Below are 19,435 nucleotides of genomic sequence, written 5' to 3'. Positions count from 1 at the left end.
AAAAATAAAATAAATAAATAAAAAAATAAATAAATAAAGTAAATAAATAGAATGAACAAATAAATAGATGAGGAAAAAGGGAGGGGTTTTTTTTTTGTTCAATAATTTAAAAAAATTAAGAAACAAAAAACTCCTTCCCCAGTGCTTAAAAAGTTATCTAAAGTGCCTCCCCAGGTTTGCACCACCCCGTCCCTTCTCACTAATAACGAACAGTTCCTAATTATTGCATTTTAGTATAACTATGTGTATTTAAAAACTCCCAAAAGTGCAGTACTTCTCAGAACAAAAAAAAATGCTCATTTGGCTAATTAGCAAACCTTGATAGCACAAATACATTAATAAAATGATGAATAATTACTAAAAGCATTAATAAAAGTTGAGACCATGGCAGCAGCGCTGACTCCAGACCAGCAGTTTGTTTTATCAAACTGCGACTGTGCAGTGTGCTGTTTGCGTCGCGCGCTGATGACGCCGCACAGAGAGGAGGTGCGGGTTTGCCACGTCGGTCTCTGTGCAGCGCATTTACACTGTTGCTCCTGAAGCCCGGGGCTAACTTTTAAACCCGTTTTTATGTGTCCTCCCGGGGAGAAAGCGACCCCGCAGCATCGCCGGTGCCGTCGTAGCTCGTCGCCACAGCAGAGCAGCCGCGGATATTGAAGCTGGAAGGCGGAGAAATGGTCGGAGCTGTCTGGACTCGGAGCCACAAAACTGACTGATGCATCCTCGTTCACTTCACCCCCCCGTGTGTCGTGTGAGTAACGGAGCCTTTTTTAGTATTTTCTTCTCACTGTCTAGCTTTTAATCTGCAGGGTAACGGCTAGCCACGAGCAAACGTCTTTAAACACATTTTTTAATGTCTTTGTTAAAGTGTGTTCACAAGTTTCCGCCGTGTGCAAAATGACAAGCCTGCTGCTGCTGCTGCTGCTGCTGCCTGGTGTCATGGTTCAGACAGGCAGCTTCACTGCATGTCTTAGCAAGTCTCTGCACACACACAAAAAAGAAAAACACTTCCAAACAAAGTCTTCTCAAAACACAAGGCAGCCCCGTCTTGCAAACACTTCAGCTCAACATATTTTTATTCATTTTTAAAACATTACCTCTTCTTAGTTACTTTTAACAGTATTAAGATACTTAAATGTACTTATGTTAACTTCCACACTGTGAATTAACTCCACTACAAGTCCTGCATTCACAACCTTACTTAAGTAGAAGTACAGTAGTGTTAAGTATCAAAAGTGAAGTTTTAGTTGTGCAAAAAATGTTCCCTGTTAGTGTTTTGTGCTATATATATTATGTTTTTAGATAAATAATACTGTTGCATTAATGTTTGATGCATTTTACTGCTGTAGGTGGGTAGGGGTTGACAAATTATCGGCCTGGTCCATTATCAGGGCCAATATTTGGCATTTTGCTGAATATCTGTATCGCCTATGGAGTGACAGTGAGCGTGTTACACTCAACCAACACCAGGGAACTAAGTCTGAAATACATGCAGAGAAAGTGTCAACATAGGAGGAACTTTTACTTTGTATAATCTCAGAGAGCTATTTTTAATCATTCATTTTTTCAAATTTTCACTGAACTTTATAGAGAAGTTGCAGGGGATTTGCAGAATATGATGTTGAACGTTCAGGTTTTGATTTAACACTTGCTGTGGGCATTTCAACTACTTTTTTGTTGAAGTTTGTTATATAACAAAAACTAAAATTTCGACAGAAATATTTTCATTTTTGATGTAAATCCATATTGGTTCCAAATATCAGTTTTCGGTCTCAGTAAGCAGTAAAATCTACAGCAGTGCATCATAAACTATAAAATCATCATATGTTTGTTTGGGGTGGGAATCCAAAGGCCCCATGGTACAATATATCATGATACCTAAGTCACGATTCAAAATTAGGTATTGCGATGTGCACAGTATTGCAATAAAATATATTACGATTTATTCCCTTTTTTCCCGCAAATTATGTCCCCAAAGGAAAACTTTAGACAAACTTTTCAACTCACTTCAGTCATTTGTGCACTGAAAAAAACAATTGATTAGCTCCAGAAGGCACCAAAAGGTCTATTTACATTTGCAGTATTAAAATTTCATCTGATAAAAGAATTGATACTTTACTTCCATGTATTGATGCAATATTGCCAAGCAAAATATCGCATTACTATGCTGTATCAATTATTTCCCCACCCCTAGTATGTATTATACAAAAATGTTCTCTGTCTATGTTTTACTGTCATATATGATGTGCTTGGATTAACATTACTGCAGCATTCAATATTTATGATGCATTTTACTTCTGTAGATGCCGACCGTTGTGCTAATTTTAACCTTTTTGTTTACTGTTGGGTAGATTCATCTACAGCAATGCAATGCATCATATTTTATGAGATCATCACATGTTTGTTGCCTTACTGTCCTGTCAGAAGCATGCGGGCCAATCTCTAAAAAATTACTCATCATGGTGTCAGTAAAACAGCCCAGTTTTCAACTCTGTGACGATGCATTATAGCTGTTCCATGAGCGTTTTTAAAGAGTTATTTAGCTGAAGAAGCTGGAGAATTTTCTCAACACATAATGCAACACGTCGTCCTTCAGTTTCTCACAAACATTCAACATCAGCACATCTGGAGATGCATGATTGTCACTGTATGGGGAATAGGATGAGAAATCTGTGATCTTTAGTGAAGTAGAAAGCACAATATTTGCCTCTGAGATAAAGTAGAGTGTAAAGTAGCTTACAATGGAAATACTCAAGTAAAGTACAAGTACCTCTAATTTGTACTTAAGCACGGTACCTGAGTAAATGTACTTGAGCTGTTGCTTTTTAGCACTATTTCGTATGTGTTGAGGGGAAATCTAGAAACGTGTTGAACTTCCACAAAATGACAAAACACCATCCTGCAATCCCTCCACTGTAGTCAATTTCTCTACTTCATAGTTCCTGTTTTCACTTTTGACTTTTAACTGTATTTTCTGGTCCCTTGTGAGCATGTGTGTGTTAACGGCTGTTTCCTGTTGAAGATTCAGCCTCAATAATGTTTAATATCGGAGCAACACACTGGCCCCAGAGCGTGCCGTATCATCATCTCCATCATGTTTCAAAACAGCATAAAGGAAATGTTCATATGCACAGAAGTTTGGTGTTATCTGGCTCTGGTTTTTGTTTTGTTTCACTGGTGACGAAGTGGGGCGGGACTACTTTTTTTAACCCATTGAGCATGACAGTAAGATAAATTATACAATATTTTATAGAGTTCAGTTACAATTGAATTACCTCAGGTTGGACTTAAGTAATTTACTTAATAATTTTTTCATGATATGTTAATCTGGCATTTATTTTCTGGATAAATTAATAAGTTGTTTTAAACTGTTAAAATAATGTCCATAATGACGTCCCAGAGCCCAGGTCTTCAAATTGTTTGTTTTGTTCAACCAGAAGTCTAAAATTCAAAACTATCAAGTTGACCATCAAATAAGATAAATAATACATGCAAATCCTTGTGTTCGAGAAGCAGAAACTACAGAATGTTTGACATTTTTGCCAAATGAATCGTTTACCCAAATAATTGCCAAATATCGTTCTGTCATCTGTAGAATTGGTTCAAGTCTTTCCAGCCAATGAGTTAAAAGTTTGGAGAGCTACCATCTTTTAGATTAATCAATTAGTCAATTACCAGAAAGAAACTGTTATTGTTTTAAGGATGTGAGGGTTTTTTGCTTTTCTTTATTGCATATTAAAATTAAACAGAATATTTCTTTAAGCCTTAGATGTTTTCTCAGATAGGAGAAGTCATTTAATCCACTCATGTTGGGCTGTAATGGTGATATGAACTTTTTTTTTGTAGCATTTTAGAGGCAGTAAAGGCAGTTCATTGATGATCTAGATTAACTGATAATGACAATAATAGATAGTTGCAGAACAAGTTCTCTCAGCTTGTAGCTTTTAAAATACCTCATTGTGCAACAACTCAACTTGTGGCTGTGTTGCAGGCCTGCACAATGCAGTGGCATTAAAAACCAACACATCGACACAAAATTGCGAAAAAAAAAAAAAACAAAACAATATCATCATCATCATCATTATCATTTTACATGTCTGTGAGTATGAAATGAAAATATTTTGAGAGACAGGGCTGATGTGGAAAAAAACATAAATTTCTAGGGCTGCTCCCTGAAATTCAGACGTTCGAATCATCAGTGGAAGACCCTTCAAGTCAGCTGAGGTTGCTACAAGTCGAGCAGTTTTTAAAACTCTTTTATTTGTTAGTTAGTGTGCAGTGTGCTTCCAGGGATGTTTTGGTCTCCAGATTTTGCTGCAGAGTGAGTGCTCTTGACTGTCATGCTACTCTTTGGTAGAGACTGCAGTGGCACAGATGAGGAAGAAACTGCATTGTAACACCTGGAACACACTGCATGCGGGAGCAGCACCTGACGGCAGCCTCGCTGCACTGCTGCGTCCCGCACGCTTACGGTGTTCACACTTACAGTGTTGTTATGGCTGCCTGCCGCTATGAGTGCTGTATTTCCACAGTTAGTTTCAGCGACACGATCCTGCAAATATTTCACAATAAAAGGCCTTGTGTCAACAACGAATGGGATTTTGTCCACAGAAATGTTGTTGAGGGCTTTTATTTTTAAACGTTGACAGGAAAGATTGATTAAACAGATAAATTTGTGTCAAATTGGAGCAAAAAAAGGAAAAATGGATTTTGACCAGATTTACTTTTAATGTGAACAAAGCTCAAGTTGGAGCACAGTGTTCTGTGCTGGTTTGACGTGTCGTAGCAGGAGAAGTTCAGGTGTAATCAATATAACGATATAATTAATGGCTTCGTTCCATTCTGGTGTGTCATCTGTGTTGTGCATGCTGGCTCTCTGGCATACCTCAACTAGAGACAAGCTGTCATTAATGTTATTGGTTACACCTGCTGCGATGAGCTAAAATGTAGGCTGTGGGACAAAAAAAGCCTAAAATTACCAGCATTTATGAATTATACAAGCAGCGGTGCATTTGCATTCATAGCTGGGAGCTGAGAAGAGGTTCAGGTGTCTTCCTGAGGTTGTGTTTTGGCTGACAGGGTGTCAGTTTCAGTGTTTGACAGTCTCACAGTGAAAATATTCTGTATAAAGTGTCTGCTGACAGCTCTTGCACTGATGCAAATGCCTTAAAGCTATTTTGTTAGCTATTGAATGAAAGCTCACTGTCAGTTATTTCAGTTATGTTGAAATACACATAAAATTTGTCATTGCAAACATGAGCTTAAAGCAGGCAGACCACATATAAACAGATCTGATACTTGGAGTAGTGAGACTTTGAGTAGCTCTGCGCTGCCACCAGAAAAGTTTTGGGATGGTTTTCTGATTGGTAGCAGCGGTGATGAGTGCTGCTGTGTGTAAGAAGTGAAACCTCTGGGGGAAACCCTCATGTACACTCGTTTGCCAGTTTATTAAGTACACTTACCGAAAAACAAATTCAATATAACTCAACAGCCCTGCTGTGAATCCTGCATTCGTGGATTATATGATATGTAGTTCATGTCAAAACTGTTTTAAAGTACAGTTAATCCAAAGTCAGCTTGTTGTGGAGCTGTTTTGCATTATACTGAGAGGTGTGCATATTATTTTGTCCAACCCATTTATAACAAAGCAAGACAAGATGTTAAAAACACCTCCCAGTGTCACGCTAAACAGTTTAACCGCACAACAAACCAAACCCTTAAACTTGGCATCACATTAATATCATGCAAACAACCAACAGTTTTAAACTTATTCAAATTCAGTTTTCTGCCTTGGGTTGCTACAAAAACCAGCAAGTATGTGCAATTGTTATTTGGAGCAAGGTGCAGGTTGTTAAAATTTCTTAAATCTAATTTTATATTAGGCCTTATAGTCAATAAAATGTCTTAACTTTGAATTTATGAGGTATTAATTGCCAAAAAAATAACTCAAGCTTTTGTGCTTGAAAGTCCAAATTACTGATGTTGCAACAGCCATATTCTCACATAAAACCTATCTCTGCATGGGACCACATATATACCACAACCGTCATACTCTCATGCTTAGGTTAGACAAAGATGATTTGTCTGAAAGATAGTCTGACATTTGGTTAAAAATGATCTTAAAAAGCATTTAGTTTAAGTTTCTGATACCCGTAGACACGCATGCATGAAAATATTGACAGCTTACTCTTAAATCACAAATTAATCCACTTTTTAACAATAAAATAATGACACAAAACATTCAGAAGGGGCAGAGCGCCTCAGTGGCTGAATGGTTACATAGCGTGCCACATAACCACATCATCGCCTCTATTGCATGTCATACCCCACTTTCTCTCTCCTCCTTTTTCCTGTCTGCATCCTCACTGCCAACTGTGCAACAAAAATCACCAAGAGCAATCTTTAAAGAAGAGCAGAGGCTATTTCACATTACAGATTTCATATTTATTTAATGAGTGCATGCATGTTTTTATCATATATGAAGTAAATGGATCATAAAACAAGATGTGCCAGGATATGAGCAGCTCACTACCTCTGCTGAATGATTTTCTGGGGAAAACCTTGGCAGGTTTGTGAAGGTTGAAATGCACCGCTGACACAGTTAATGTCATGATGACATGTCATTTCTCTCACATAAAGTAGGTTTGATAAAGAATAATCAAAACAGTGCCAAACAGACCAATAGTTTGGTGTTGAGTCTGACATCATTGACATCTTTGTCCATGCATGAATGGAAATGAATGTGTTTGTATGCTTCAAAGTGAAGCAGAGAGAAAAAAACCCAACTAATTTCGCACCAAAGCAGTCCGACCTTTTAAGGTTATTTCACATGTTGCTTTTTCACAGACACACCTTTAACTCTTTTTTTCTACTTTAAATCCAAATTTTTCAACAGTGGTAAAAGATCTGTTTGGCTCTATTTTTTGTTCATGACAGTGTCGGTAGAATATATTTGGTGTTTCAGGCAGATTTCTAACCTAAAGCCCAGTACATTAAGTTTTTAGCAAGGGGTTGTGGGCCTGTGAATGCAGCGCAGGTTAAAGTCTTGTTGATTTTTTTTTTCCTCAGCAGCAGTTTGTGGAGTTTTGGTTTGTGGGGTGAATAATTGATCAGTAAATTTTATGAGAGACGATTAGAGTTCTCAACTGGCTTAAAAAAAATTACAACTTGAACCTAACTAACCCGTGAGAGTTGAAGCCCAAACCCGGCCCATCTGAGATCATCACACAAAATACTGATTCTGAGGCCGACCAAGCCTGACCCCCCCAAAAAGCACTAGTCAGCTTCTAATGCCTGGGACACGCCAGCTATGTGGTGACGCAGGGTGCGTCTTCAGTAAAAAATGGGCCAGCTTGGTGTATCACCAACTCTCCACACTGTATTTCCCCAGTAGAGAAGCTTGTCGATTTTTTTTCCCTATAAGCCCTACACAACCCGGCCAATGAGCGCACACCTTCGTCCCAAACCCGGTCCAACTCGTCGTGTTTTTCTGTACCTGTTGGGCACAAGTTGAGATTGAGATCTGTAGAGCTGATCAAATCAGTTCGATGGATAAGAGGAGCAGCTGAGTGAAATAAGGTTGTGCCATATCATATTGTTCACAATAATACTGGTATAGTTTTTAATATGATAAAAAAGAAATTAATATCATGATAATGTCAATATTCTAACTAGTTCACATAAGGACATCTGACTGTTACTCATGGCAACAACAAGTATGTTGTTTAAATTAAAGAAATGACATGAAATGATAATTTTTGTTCAGTTTTTACTGTCTATTTCAGGGCAAACTATTACATTTATACTGACGTATAAGACTATAGCACTTACTTTGTTTCAATTGTATGTTCTTGTATTTAATAATCAGTATATTTTACATTTTTCAGTTATTTTTTTATATCATCCAGAATATCTTTATCTCAAAAATACCCTGAAATACCCTGATATTATTTTAAATTCATACACACACTTCAAACACACATTTAGATCAGTGCAATCAACAGTTTCACTTTTACTGCTGGCGTTCTGCTGTTCGTCTGTGCCCCGAGGACGCCTTTTGCTCCAAGAGTGTGGTGCAATCAATCAGTAACTGAATGCTATGTGTTTTATTCCAACAGCTCACCTAATGAACGGTCCAGCTCCAAAAATAGAAAATCAATATTTGGTGGCAGATGTTGATATCGTTGTTGGCTACCACGAATAAATGAATGTGTTGGAAACCCTGAGTCTGTTGTAATGTTGACTGGCAAATAAACCTGAAGGAGACTGAAAAAAATAAAAAGATCAGTACAGGGAAAAACCAGCTTATTTAAAAACTGGAGCATCTGCTCAGTGCTCTAATAGTCTGGTCGTAATTAACTCCACCAGTGTTTGCTTTTTACATGTGTAAGGTAGAGTAAATACCTTGGGACAGATCCACACTCTAATTATACTTAATTTGACTCCAGGGTGCTGTAGTGCTGTTGATTAGGCCTCAGGTTTGTTGGTTTTTATTTGTTTTTTGGGGTTTTTTTAAGTCTCGACCTGACTTGTATTTTATGTTTGCTTTTCGCACTCTGACTCGATCTCGTCTGGTTTGTTTTCCTCTGCAGTGGCCTGGCTGTACATGGTGGCTCACTGAGGATAAAGCGAGGAGTCCCGGCAGCTGTTGGTTGGTGGGCGGCGTCCGTGGTTGCCACCATAACTGGCGACCATGCCAGGAGGTCGCAGGGGTCCCAGCAGACAGCAGCTAAGTCGCTCTGCTCTGCCGTCCCTGCAAACTCTGGTTGGAGGCAACCTCGGCAATGGTACCGGCCTCAGGAACAGGTGGGCACACACGTAATATTGAATTAAATGTTTTAACTTAAAATCCAAGATTTCTCTGAACTGTCTGTAGACAAAAATCCATTTTTAGACTGTAGATCTTATGACAGCAAGGCTTTAATCCTCTTTGTTGGCCACCAACGAGTAATAATTTAAGAAACTTCTGTCAAACGTTTCAAAAGTGCTGTTTTATTGTCAGCCTTTATTTATCATACATTTGTCTGTACATTTTGCATGTCAGCAGGGCATCTTACTTTAGTGTAGTAATTCCAACTAGAGTTGATTGAACAAAAAAATACTTAATCGATTGTTTAGACTTTTTTTCAAGCAAAAATATAAATCATTCCTTGGTTCCAGCTATTCTTAAGTGAAGATTTTCCATATTTTCATTATTTTGAACTGAATATCTTTGAGTTTTTGACTGTTGGACACCCAAATCAAGACATTTGAAGATGTCACATTGGACTATGTTGGACCCCATCCTACAGTTTTTTGACATTTCAATTACTAAATCAAACATACACACCTCCTAGCATCCTCTTTAAAAGCGGCAAGTAACATGTTTAACATTCTTTATAAATAACTTAGTCTAAGTCTAAAAAATGTCATGACTTTGTGATAAACGGCCACCATAACTTCAAAAATAGTAAAAATTTTTTAAAAATTTATCGACAATCGACATAAAGATATTCAGTTTTTGCGTGTAAAAAAAAAAAAAAAAGACAATCAACAAACACTGATTTGAGACGCTTGAACTTTTTTGAAATGTCGCTTAAAAATGACGAACTAAAATGACACTAGAATGATACTTTTTTAAAAACTAGAAGGATGCCCTGATAGAGATATTTGCTATGTAATTGACCAGTTTGGGCTGATGCTTCCTCCAAAAAAAAAGAGATTTATCTTAAATCGTGTGGGTGCATTTTGAGCACTTATTGGAAATCCCCACTGGCACTGAGACGTAAGCGAGACGTCAGCAGCACGTGAGCATCCTGTCCTCCAATCTGCGCTGACTCTGTCTTCTGTAAATGTCTCAGCCGTCTGTCACAGCAGCTGAATGGACTTATCCTGCCTTCACCAAGCTGACTGACTTTAGAAATTTACTGAACCAAAATAGTTTCATGTCGGCTCCATGGGAAGAAATTTAGCAGTGTTTTCATGTGCTGATTCATTGTTTTTTTGTTTGTTTTTTTTACCCGCCCACTGTAGCAACTGAGGGGAATCAGCCTGTAGTGAAACAGATGAGCTCACAGACCGACTGAAAGCTTGTCAATCAGTGTAGATATGGTTAAAAAGTTGAAAACATCTGTACAGCAGGATATTTGTATGATTAAAAACTAGGGGTTGACCAACATTGTTTTTTCAGTCTAATACTGATACAGATTGTTAGTAGTGAATGAGACCGATAACTGATATTTGGAACTGATGTGCATTTACGACAAAAATGAAAATATTGCTGTCGAAATTCAGATTTGAAATATAACAAAAAATAATTTGTTTAAATGCCGTCAGCAAGTGTTTAATCAAAACTGAGACTTTCAACATTATATACAGCAAGTTCCCAGCAACTTGTTTTATGAAATTATGAGGAAAAACTCTGAAAAAGTGTCTCTGTGAGTTTCTTGGAGTCAGTGTGGATTGAAACATTCATTTAAATAGCAGCTTGTCTGTTTTTGAGATGCATGAGTGCTGGATGTCAAAAGCACTTCTAAAACGCTTTCAGTAGGGATTGACTGTCAGACATTTTAGAAACATGTAAGTGGAGTAGGTGTGATGTGGCATTGAACTGCTTCACAGATACGTGTCTGAGTGTTTGTATTTTTGTTTGTGTGTTGTCTTTCAGGAGCAGTAACTCGGTGGGTCTGTCCGCGCCCCCTCTCTCGGCCCTCATTACTCCGGAGCCGGTCCGTCACTCGAGGATCCCTGAGCTGCCGTTGGACAGCAGCCTGCTGTTTGAGTTCCTCCTCTTTCTGTACTTGTTGGTGGCCTTGTTTGTCCAGTACATAAACATCTACAGGACGGTGTGGTGGTACCCATACAGTCATCCTGCTGCCTCTACCTCGCTTGTAAGAACACACACCAATCACACCAACTTAAAATCATTGCTTTTTTTCTTTTTGACTGTAAAAATGGAAACACTAAGCCCATCTGAAACAGGGCTCATCTTTTGCTTTTAAAATAGGAATTTTTTGGTGTTTGAATATAAAAAAGTCTTGAAAAGAATATCCCACACACAGCTACTGCACGGCATCACAATTTATCGATTATACTAACGTTTTGGTCCTTAAAGTTATATTTTCCAATGCACCTGCACATAAGATAGCTGGATGTGTGAATATCTCCCTTTAAACTGGATGTTAAAAAATGTAATTGGATTAATAAATTTCCATCTGCAGTTATAAGCATTCTGTAGTTCAACTTTTTGTTTTCTTTTATTGCCTCCGTGCCTTTGACAGCCCTGGCTGGAGGCATCACGTTTTGATGTTAGTCCGTCCGTCTCATTCTCATGAAAGCAGTATCTCAGGAATATCTTGAGGGAATTTCTTCAAATTTGGCACAAATGTCCACTCATTGGATTTTGCTGGTCAAAGGTCAAGGTCACTGTGTCCTCGTCTGTCCTGCCCTTGTGAAAAAAACTTGAAAACTGAAAACTGACAGATTCCTTCCGCCACTGCACATACCAACACTGATTTGTGTATATAGAGCTCTTACAATAAGAGCCCTAACTTCATATGTAGAAATCAGAAATGTCTCCATGGAAATCTAATAATAGTTTCTTTTCTTTTTGAACAGAACTTTCACCTAATGGACTACCACCTGGCTATCTTCATCACAGTCATGTTGGCCAGGAGGCTTGTGTGGACAATAGTTTCAGAGGTAAACATTCAGACTTGTAATCAGTGAACACATTTTAGTACACGCCTCAGGAATAAAACCCCTCTGATGTCTTTCTGGTAACTATGAGTGATTTGGTCTCGTCCAGGTGTCTCAGAGCAGCGGTGGATCTCTGTTCCGTTATGTGGTTCTTATCGCAGCTCGGCTCAGCCTGCTGACCATGTGCGGCTGGGTGCTCTGCTGGACGCTGGTCAACCTCTGCAAGAACCATTCTGTGCTCAACCTCCTCTTCCTGGGATACCCGTGAGTCTTTGATAACCTCCACCCTCTAAAGCGACAATATGCATGTGCAAGTTGTCATTTGAACGCAGCTCAAAGCAAAAAGTGTTTATACCTTTTTCACGTCTGTTCTGAATAGTCTCACTTGACCTTACTTTGTACAAGAGGTATAAATGTCAAAATGACCCCTTTGAAAAGTTCAGGACAATGTTAGATGTGGCCCCTGATTCCAGTGTAAAGATGTGATGGTAGAGGGCTGTTTCCGATAAGAACTTTGCTTGAAGGGACCACACACACACACACACATACACACACACACACACACACACACACACACACACACACACAAATTTGGGGTGGAATCAAAGTAGTGGCTTTTTGGAATCTAGTTTGCCACCACGTGTTACATTTTCATTACGCACAGGAAACGCAGGTTACCACAACTGTCATATTAACACCTGGCACTGGTATGAATGAAAGAACAGCACTGGAGTCAGAAAAACATGGCGGGCTGCACTGCTATATTATAAAGAGGCATCAGTACTGAAACTGTTTCACAACTGGTTAATAACTCTTTGTTGTCAAATAGCAGTTCTCTTCTGTGGTTTGATATAGTTGGTATTCATACCTGGTGTGTATTGTACCAGAGCACACATTTGATTTTTTTTGTTTTGTTTTTTGCTTTATTGTCAGAAAAAAAAATCAAAAATTCGTCTTGCATCCCAGGATGCAGCTGTTTTCACATAAATACAAAAATACAAAATACAAAAATTAAAAAAAACAAAAACAAACCCAAAACCATACAATAAATTCTACAAATCACAACAGACATTACAAAAAGTGGATTTTGAGCAACAAATGAATCATTCCCTGTTGCATTCAGTGTTTGACCCCGACACGCTGAGGCTACTTAAAGGCCACACTTTGATTTAATAGGTTGACAGACTGAGGAACAAATGAGCATGAACTGTACTCCAGACCCCGGGTGGGCATGGTACACGGTGTTCATACTAATCAAGTGTACTGAACTTTGGGGAAAAGCTCCCTAAAGCTGTGATTGCTTTGTTTTGATTCTGTGCATGCAAGAACAAGGTCAAAGAGTGAATCAGATGTAAAACTCTGCTTTCAAAGGCAAGCTGCGACATTATACTCGGGTTGCAAAAACATTTATAAAAACATAAACTTATTAGCGTGAAAAAAAATCATACAACTAATGGATAAAAAACCATTTTCCCTTCTGGCCACCAAACATATTTCTAGATAATGACCTTTTTTTTTTTCCAAACAAACAATTCAGATCATTTGCAGTGATGCAGTGTTGATGTTGTAGTGAGCGTGTTGCTGCTGAGTCTGTTTTATGTGGATGCTGATGGAAATGGAAGCGGACCCGCCCTCCCTTAATGTGTCTCATTTTAAATATGCATGATGTTTTCCCATCAGACATCTTCCTCTTCCTTCTGCCATCATTTGAAACTAAAACTCGCTGCTCTGTTCTGTTATCCTCGCTCGCTTTCCTCCCTCCTCCCACGCCAGATTTGGTGTGTACGTCCCGCTTTGCTGTTTCCATCAGGAGGGAGGGAAAAGCCAAACGGCACCGGCTGACTGCGATTACCCCGCAGACCACCAGCAGACTGACCTAACAGAGACCCCGTTCTTTCGGCCACGTGACTTCCTCTTCCTGTTGCGAGAGAACCTCAGAGAGCAATTTTCCAGCCCTCCGCACATGCCCACACACACCTGTCCGCCACACACACACTCACACACACCGGAGTTGATTCGAACAGAGGTGGAGGAGCTAAAGAGCGACTTTAACCGGCGCATCAAGGAAGTGCTGTTCAACTCGCTGTTCAGTGCTTACTACGTAGCCTTCCTGCCTCTCTGCTTCGTTAAGGTTGGTATCTGTGTTTCATTTGCACCTTTATATCGATTGATGTTCATTTTGTAGAGTTTTCATGCCCCCGCTCCCCTCTTCCATCACTCCATTACTGTTCAGGCTGCCTGATTTCCTTTTTATTTTGAGGTAAACTGACCTCTCCTTTCACTTTCCTCCAACAGAGCACCCAGTACTATGACATGCGCTGGTCATGTGAGCATTTGATCATGGTTTGGATCAATGCATTTGTGATGCTAATGAGTCAGCTGCTGCCCCCCACTTACTGCGACCTGCTCCATCGCTCGGCGGCTCACCTGGGCCGCTGGCAGAAACTGGAGCACGGCTCTTATAGCAACGCACCTCAGCATGTGTGAGTGGCGTTTTGTGCACACATTAGTACACACACAGAGGTTTAGAAGTGATCTGTTGGTGGTCATTATTTAACTGTTGTGTTAATATGTTTTGCAGGTGGTCAGAAAGTACCATTTGGCCTCAGGGGGTGTTGGTACGACACAGTCGATCTCTCTATAAAGCAGTCGGAACCTATAATGTCGCGCTGCCCTCAGATGTTTCTCATGCAAGGTTTTATGTGAGTATATGTACTTAACATCATAGCGACAGTTGATGTAACCTGTAAATTATTCACTGATATGAGGGTGGTACCTTTGTCGCTCTGAGGGTCCAAGGACAGAGGGATGTCATATGCTGTAAAGCCTCTAAAGCAAATTGTGATTTGTGATATTAGACTTCATAAAAAAATTCTATCTAATTTAATTGAATTCAAAAAGAAAAGTGTGCATTTACAGGGATTACAACAAATTTGTGACTAAAATTTGAGAGAAATATACCTGTTGAGTACAAAAAAAGTTATATCTTTCAAAACGGGAGCAAAAACAAAAGTGTTGTGTCGAAATGTAAGTTGAGTGTAGATATTTCTCTCTTTGATCTTATATACACTCTGGTTTTTATATTCTCTTCCTGTCTGTTGGTCTTCTAGTTCCTGTTCCACAAGCCATTGCGGATCCTGAACCTGCTGATCTGGATCGAGTCCAGCGTGGTTTTGTATCAGTTATACTCTCTGCTGCGCTCTGAGCGCTGGAACCACACTTTGTCTCTGGGCCTTATTCTCTTCTGCAACTACTATGTCCTTTTTAAACTGCTCCGAGACCGCATCGTGCTGGGCAAAGCCTACTCCTACCCCCTGTCCTCCAACAGTCTGGGGCTCAAGTCGCAGTAAAGGCTCGGCACAGTGAGACCTCACCCAAGAACTCTGGATGTGGAGGCGAGACGGGTGGAGGTCTGGTAAAGTGGAGGAGCGGAGGGGTCGATTAGCGTTCACGCCTGGAGGTTAAGGGACAGACTGTGAACTCATAATCGTGTTTTGATACGGTTCTATTTTTAATGCAATGTTTATATATACCTATTTAAAAGAATATTTTTATTTTGTATACTATTTCGAGTTACGCCGGGCATTACCACGCTGACGACATTAGCATGTTGTGTTATGTTGTTGCTAGGCGACAAGGAAGTCAGGGAATGCCAGGAGGTGACTTTCACCAAAGATATTTTAAGTGCAGGCGGCCAATCACCGAGCGGAGTTGGCCTCTGACAGTCAGTTAAACCAGATAAGTGATGCAGAGTAGTGGAAAGAGTCGTGCCCAAGATGCTGATTGATCTGTTCTGCTTCAACCTTGAGGCTCTTTAAACTTAAATCTAGAACCTGTGAAACTATTGCAGCTCTTTGGGGTAGCAGGACGCAAACACTGTCGCTACCCCAAACATCTTCAGCATGTTTTCAATGGTGATTTTAAAGCCAGTGTTTGACATTTTGGGAAATTTCTGTGGGACAGTCTGTCTATCAAATATCAGGCCACAGCACAAAGATGGTAAGCTTAAACATTAGCACAGTAGCTCTGTCCATTGGTAACAAAATCTGCCGGCACCTCTATAACTCACATATACCCCACTCCAACAAAGTTACCACACTGTTTTTTTAAAGGATAAATCATGCTAAAAATTGGCTATAGACTCATTTTCCATTTCCAGCAGACCAGAGCTGTGCAAACGACTGCAGCATACAAGTATGCCCTTCTATTTTTTTTTTTTTTTTTACTGGTGTGTCATATTCAACGTCACGGCTGTCCAGAAAACCAGCTACTAAACAATAGAAAGTAGCATGGAGGCCTGTGAAAACTTTACGGTGGTTATGACTTTTTTCATAAATCTTACCCATTCAGTCCCTTGGTGGGGACTAATTTCGACTAATTTGGAATTATGCTCGAGTGCTGCTTGGGCAATGATAGACGGTATTTTGTGGTGGCGCATCAGTGCATGTTGCCAGTGAAGAGGCAGAAATCAGCACGTTCACGGAGCCAGAGCCAAATGATACCCATGACTAATGCAGAGTCATTTGACCTGGGTGTGAATGCCAACTGTAACTATTACCATTACACCAAAAAGCCAGATATTAGGGGGTGTTGCTGGGTTTCTGTTCTGTGGAAAAGGGGCTTAATTAACACTTTATACCACCTTTGTTTACTTCGAACCAAAAGTCAGAGTGTAAAAATGTCAGCTCACTGCTTTACAGGCGGTTATGTACCAGACTTTTTATTGGCTCAGAGATGGCCAGGCACATAACCTTAAAGCGTAAAACTGCAAATTTTCATTTTCACACTTGGACTTTGTTTTAAATTAAACAAAGGTGATGTGTTTATAGTTTGTAACCACTGGAGGGAGCCAGGCTAGCAGTTTCCCCATTTCCAGTCATCAAGCTAAGTTAAGCTAACCCAGCTTCCTATAAAGTAGCTTCATATTTAAAGGGCAGATAACAGGGTGGTGTAGGTTTTCCCACCAAACTGTCCAAAGTTTTGCTTTAAGCAGAGCCTCGGCTTGGATTTTTACCTCCTAGTGGAATAAACCTTTCCCACAAACAGACTTGAGATCAGCCTGTAGGAAAACCTCCTGGTACTCTCTTATCCACCGCCTCTGCAGAGATTGCTGTATTCTTCCTCGCCCACTTTTGCTACTTTGTTTTTACTATCTGCTTCTTTTACATCGTTGGCTATCTGGAGGGCAGTTACAACACCAGTCTGTACAAACTGACATCAGGCTGTCGACAAGTCAGAGGGGACTGAGATAGTTTTGGCACCTTTAAACTCAAAGCACACCCAAAAAAGAAAAAAAGAGGTTTGACCCTGGCTGATATTATCTTGTCACACACGCTGCCTGCTCCGGTTGTTTTTACGTTAATCATGTAAAATTTCTGCTGCTGCTGTAACCAGGTGATGATTCACATCAAATTACTGATGTCTGACCACACTTAAGTGTGTGCTGAAATACTCCTTGCTACAGTGTATGACCCATTTGTCTTCTTCAAGGTGATCCAGTCAATGTTTATTTTACCTTATTTTGGTGCCTGAATGCTTAAACCATAATGATGTTGAGGACCACACCACATTAGGTCCATCTCTTTGTTGATTGGATGTAGATAACAGAGCAAATGTGGCTGAGCAATTTCTGTTGGTACGTCTCAGGACCTGACGCTTCTCCCACTGCAAATGTGTCATATTCACATCACACTCGTGTGGATTTGACTGCAGAGGATATTTTCATTGTGACATTTCCATCTGTGATTAATGAAAACTCAAAGGCAGGAGGCCTAAATGCGTCACCTCATTACCAGTTCATGTATTCTCAGTTACCAGAATGGTGTTACAAACAGGTTGCCTTGCATGTTGTTGCCTTTCTGTGAAGTCACGCCTGCCGAACATCTTCTTACTCTTGGTTCCACTTAAGTAGCCTCCTCTTCTTCACCAGCTCCAACCTGCAGCCGGTGCTTAACAGAAAGATTAGCATCCAAGCCTGGTTGAGTTCATAATACTGATGGACATTAGGGCTGGGTATTGTTTTAAAAATTACGATAACAGTTAGGGGCCCACTAACTGGCCCCACAATACAATATGTGTATTGTAAAATAGGTAATAAATTGCAATATTGCAATTTATTACCTATTTTCAACTGCAAATTACTTCCCCAAAATAAAACTTTGTCAACATCTGTCAACATTTATCTAATAACATAGTCTTTCCATTTCACTTTAGTTATTTTTTATTGCACCAAAATGTATCCAGTGAACTGAAAATCAATTAATTTTATCATTCTGGTCAGCTAACAAAAGTTACATTTGTATTTGAAATATTTGTAATTTATATAATTGGTGTGAAAAATATTGCAATACTATGCTGTTTTTTTTGGGGTGGGGGTTACCCCCCACCCCTATTACCCATACCCTTAAAGTGATATTGATACCAATAGAGTACTTTCCATCATGTGAATGGAAGCATTCAGTTGAGTCAAATGCCATCAGATTTCACAGACGTGTAGTAAAGCCATACTTTTGAATGTCTTGTTGGCAGCTTGAACTGCCATCTCAAACACATGTCGCTCGTCTTCACCACACCACAATTCGTATGGGTTGTTGCTGTTGCAGCGGTCCAATAACATGTCACATTAAATCAAAGAACGCTTGTGATGATTGGTTGCCAGCACAACCATACAAATGAACATTTCTTTTCTAGATCTGCTCATCTGACTGGAAAAATGATTCAAAATGATTTGATTCTAATGTGTTACTAGTTTATTTTGGGCAATTCCTCAAAGGTATCAAGTACCAACACCCAGCCCTAAAAGACATCAGCAGAAAAAAACTTTTTATCAGGAAGTGCTGAGTAGAACATCTGAGGATCAGTTTTCCTGTGTGGTGAATTTCACATTAACGGCTTCAGTCAAGTGTCAGGTTTAGTGTAAACAATGCAGAGGAAACTACTTTTGAGAGGAAACAGTGTGTACACAGCCGGATCACTGGTGCTGCCATGTGCCTCAGAAGAATCTTTATTTTCCACAAATGCCATACATGTGCCCATTTTTCTGCTTTGCCTGCAAACTTGGCCCTTAAATCAGCTCCTTGGTGCTTCTGTTTCATTTGCGGTTGTTTTTCACTTGAATGTAGCTGATTCTTCAACTGAATGTTGCTGTCGACTTGAATTGGCATATTGTTTGAGCGCCATTACTGACATTTTCATCTTTAAATGGGTACACTTTTATGTCCCCTCTAACTCGACTTCAATAACAGGAGTCAGTTTGAAGTTTGCTTTAAATCCTGCTTCTTTGTCAGTGCTTACTTGAATTTTGCTCAAGTTTCACACATTCAGTCTACTTTCTTTGTTTTGTTGAAACTCGTAAGATCTCAGAAGAGGAATGAGATTTTGAAAGATTTTATGTTCTATAACCTCTTCACCACATTGCCCCGAAGTGTACTTGATCCCTCTCGAGCCTACATGAAATTTGAAGACTGGTTTTGAGTAAAATTGATTCTCATGATGTCGATCTGTGCCCTCATAGAAGCTGTCAAAGTGAGTCACAGTTTGTTTTCTATGTGCCATATCCCAGGATGCAGTTTCAGAGTCCTGGTTGATCGTGTTGTTGAATGTGTCGCTGCTGGAGAAGTCATTGGAGCTGGTCCTCACATTTCGGCTTTTTACACAGTTCAGTTTCCCCACAGCATTTCTGAAAATGCCTTTTGACATTCAAAATAAAACAAACGGTGTTTAAACAAAGACTGTGGCGTGTGAGGGATGTTTTGCATGA

General features: G+C 39.6%; 1 protein-coding gene across 1 annotated transcript; it reads left to right on the top strand.

Annotated features, from left to right (window-relative positions):
* Positions 1 to 458: 458 nt before the first annotated feature.
* On the top strand, positions 459 to 19,404 carry tmem39a (transmembrane protein 39A). The gene is made up of 9 exons (XM_042493151.2): positions 459 to 751; positions 8,592 to 8,805; positions 10,646 to 10,868; positions 11,596 to 11,679; positions 11,786 to 11,940; positions 13,450 to 13,807; positions 13,972 to 14,159; positions 14,258 to 14,378; positions 14,787 to 19,404. The coding sequence occupies exons 2-9, from the start codon at positions 8,693 to 8,695 to the stop codon at positions 15,024 to 15,026; spliced, it is 1,482 nt and encodes a 493-aa protein (XP_042349085.1). The 5' UTR covers positions 459 to 751; positions 8,592 to 8,692; the 3' UTR covers positions 15,027 to 19,404.
* Positions 19,405 to 19,435: the final 31 nt, after the last annotated feature.

Source organism: Plectropomus leopardus, chromosome 1, assembly GCF_026936395.1.
Source record: "Plectropomus leopardus strain MGB_pleo_1.0 chromosome 1, ASM2693639v1, whole genome shotgun sequence".
In the NCBI taxonomy this organism is placed as follows: Eukaryota; Metazoa; Chordata; class Actinopteri; order Perciformes; family Serranidae; genus Plectropomus; species Plectropomus leopardus.
Note: the sequence above shows the minus strand (reverse complement) of the source record. Positions and strands in the feature narration are given on the sequence as shown.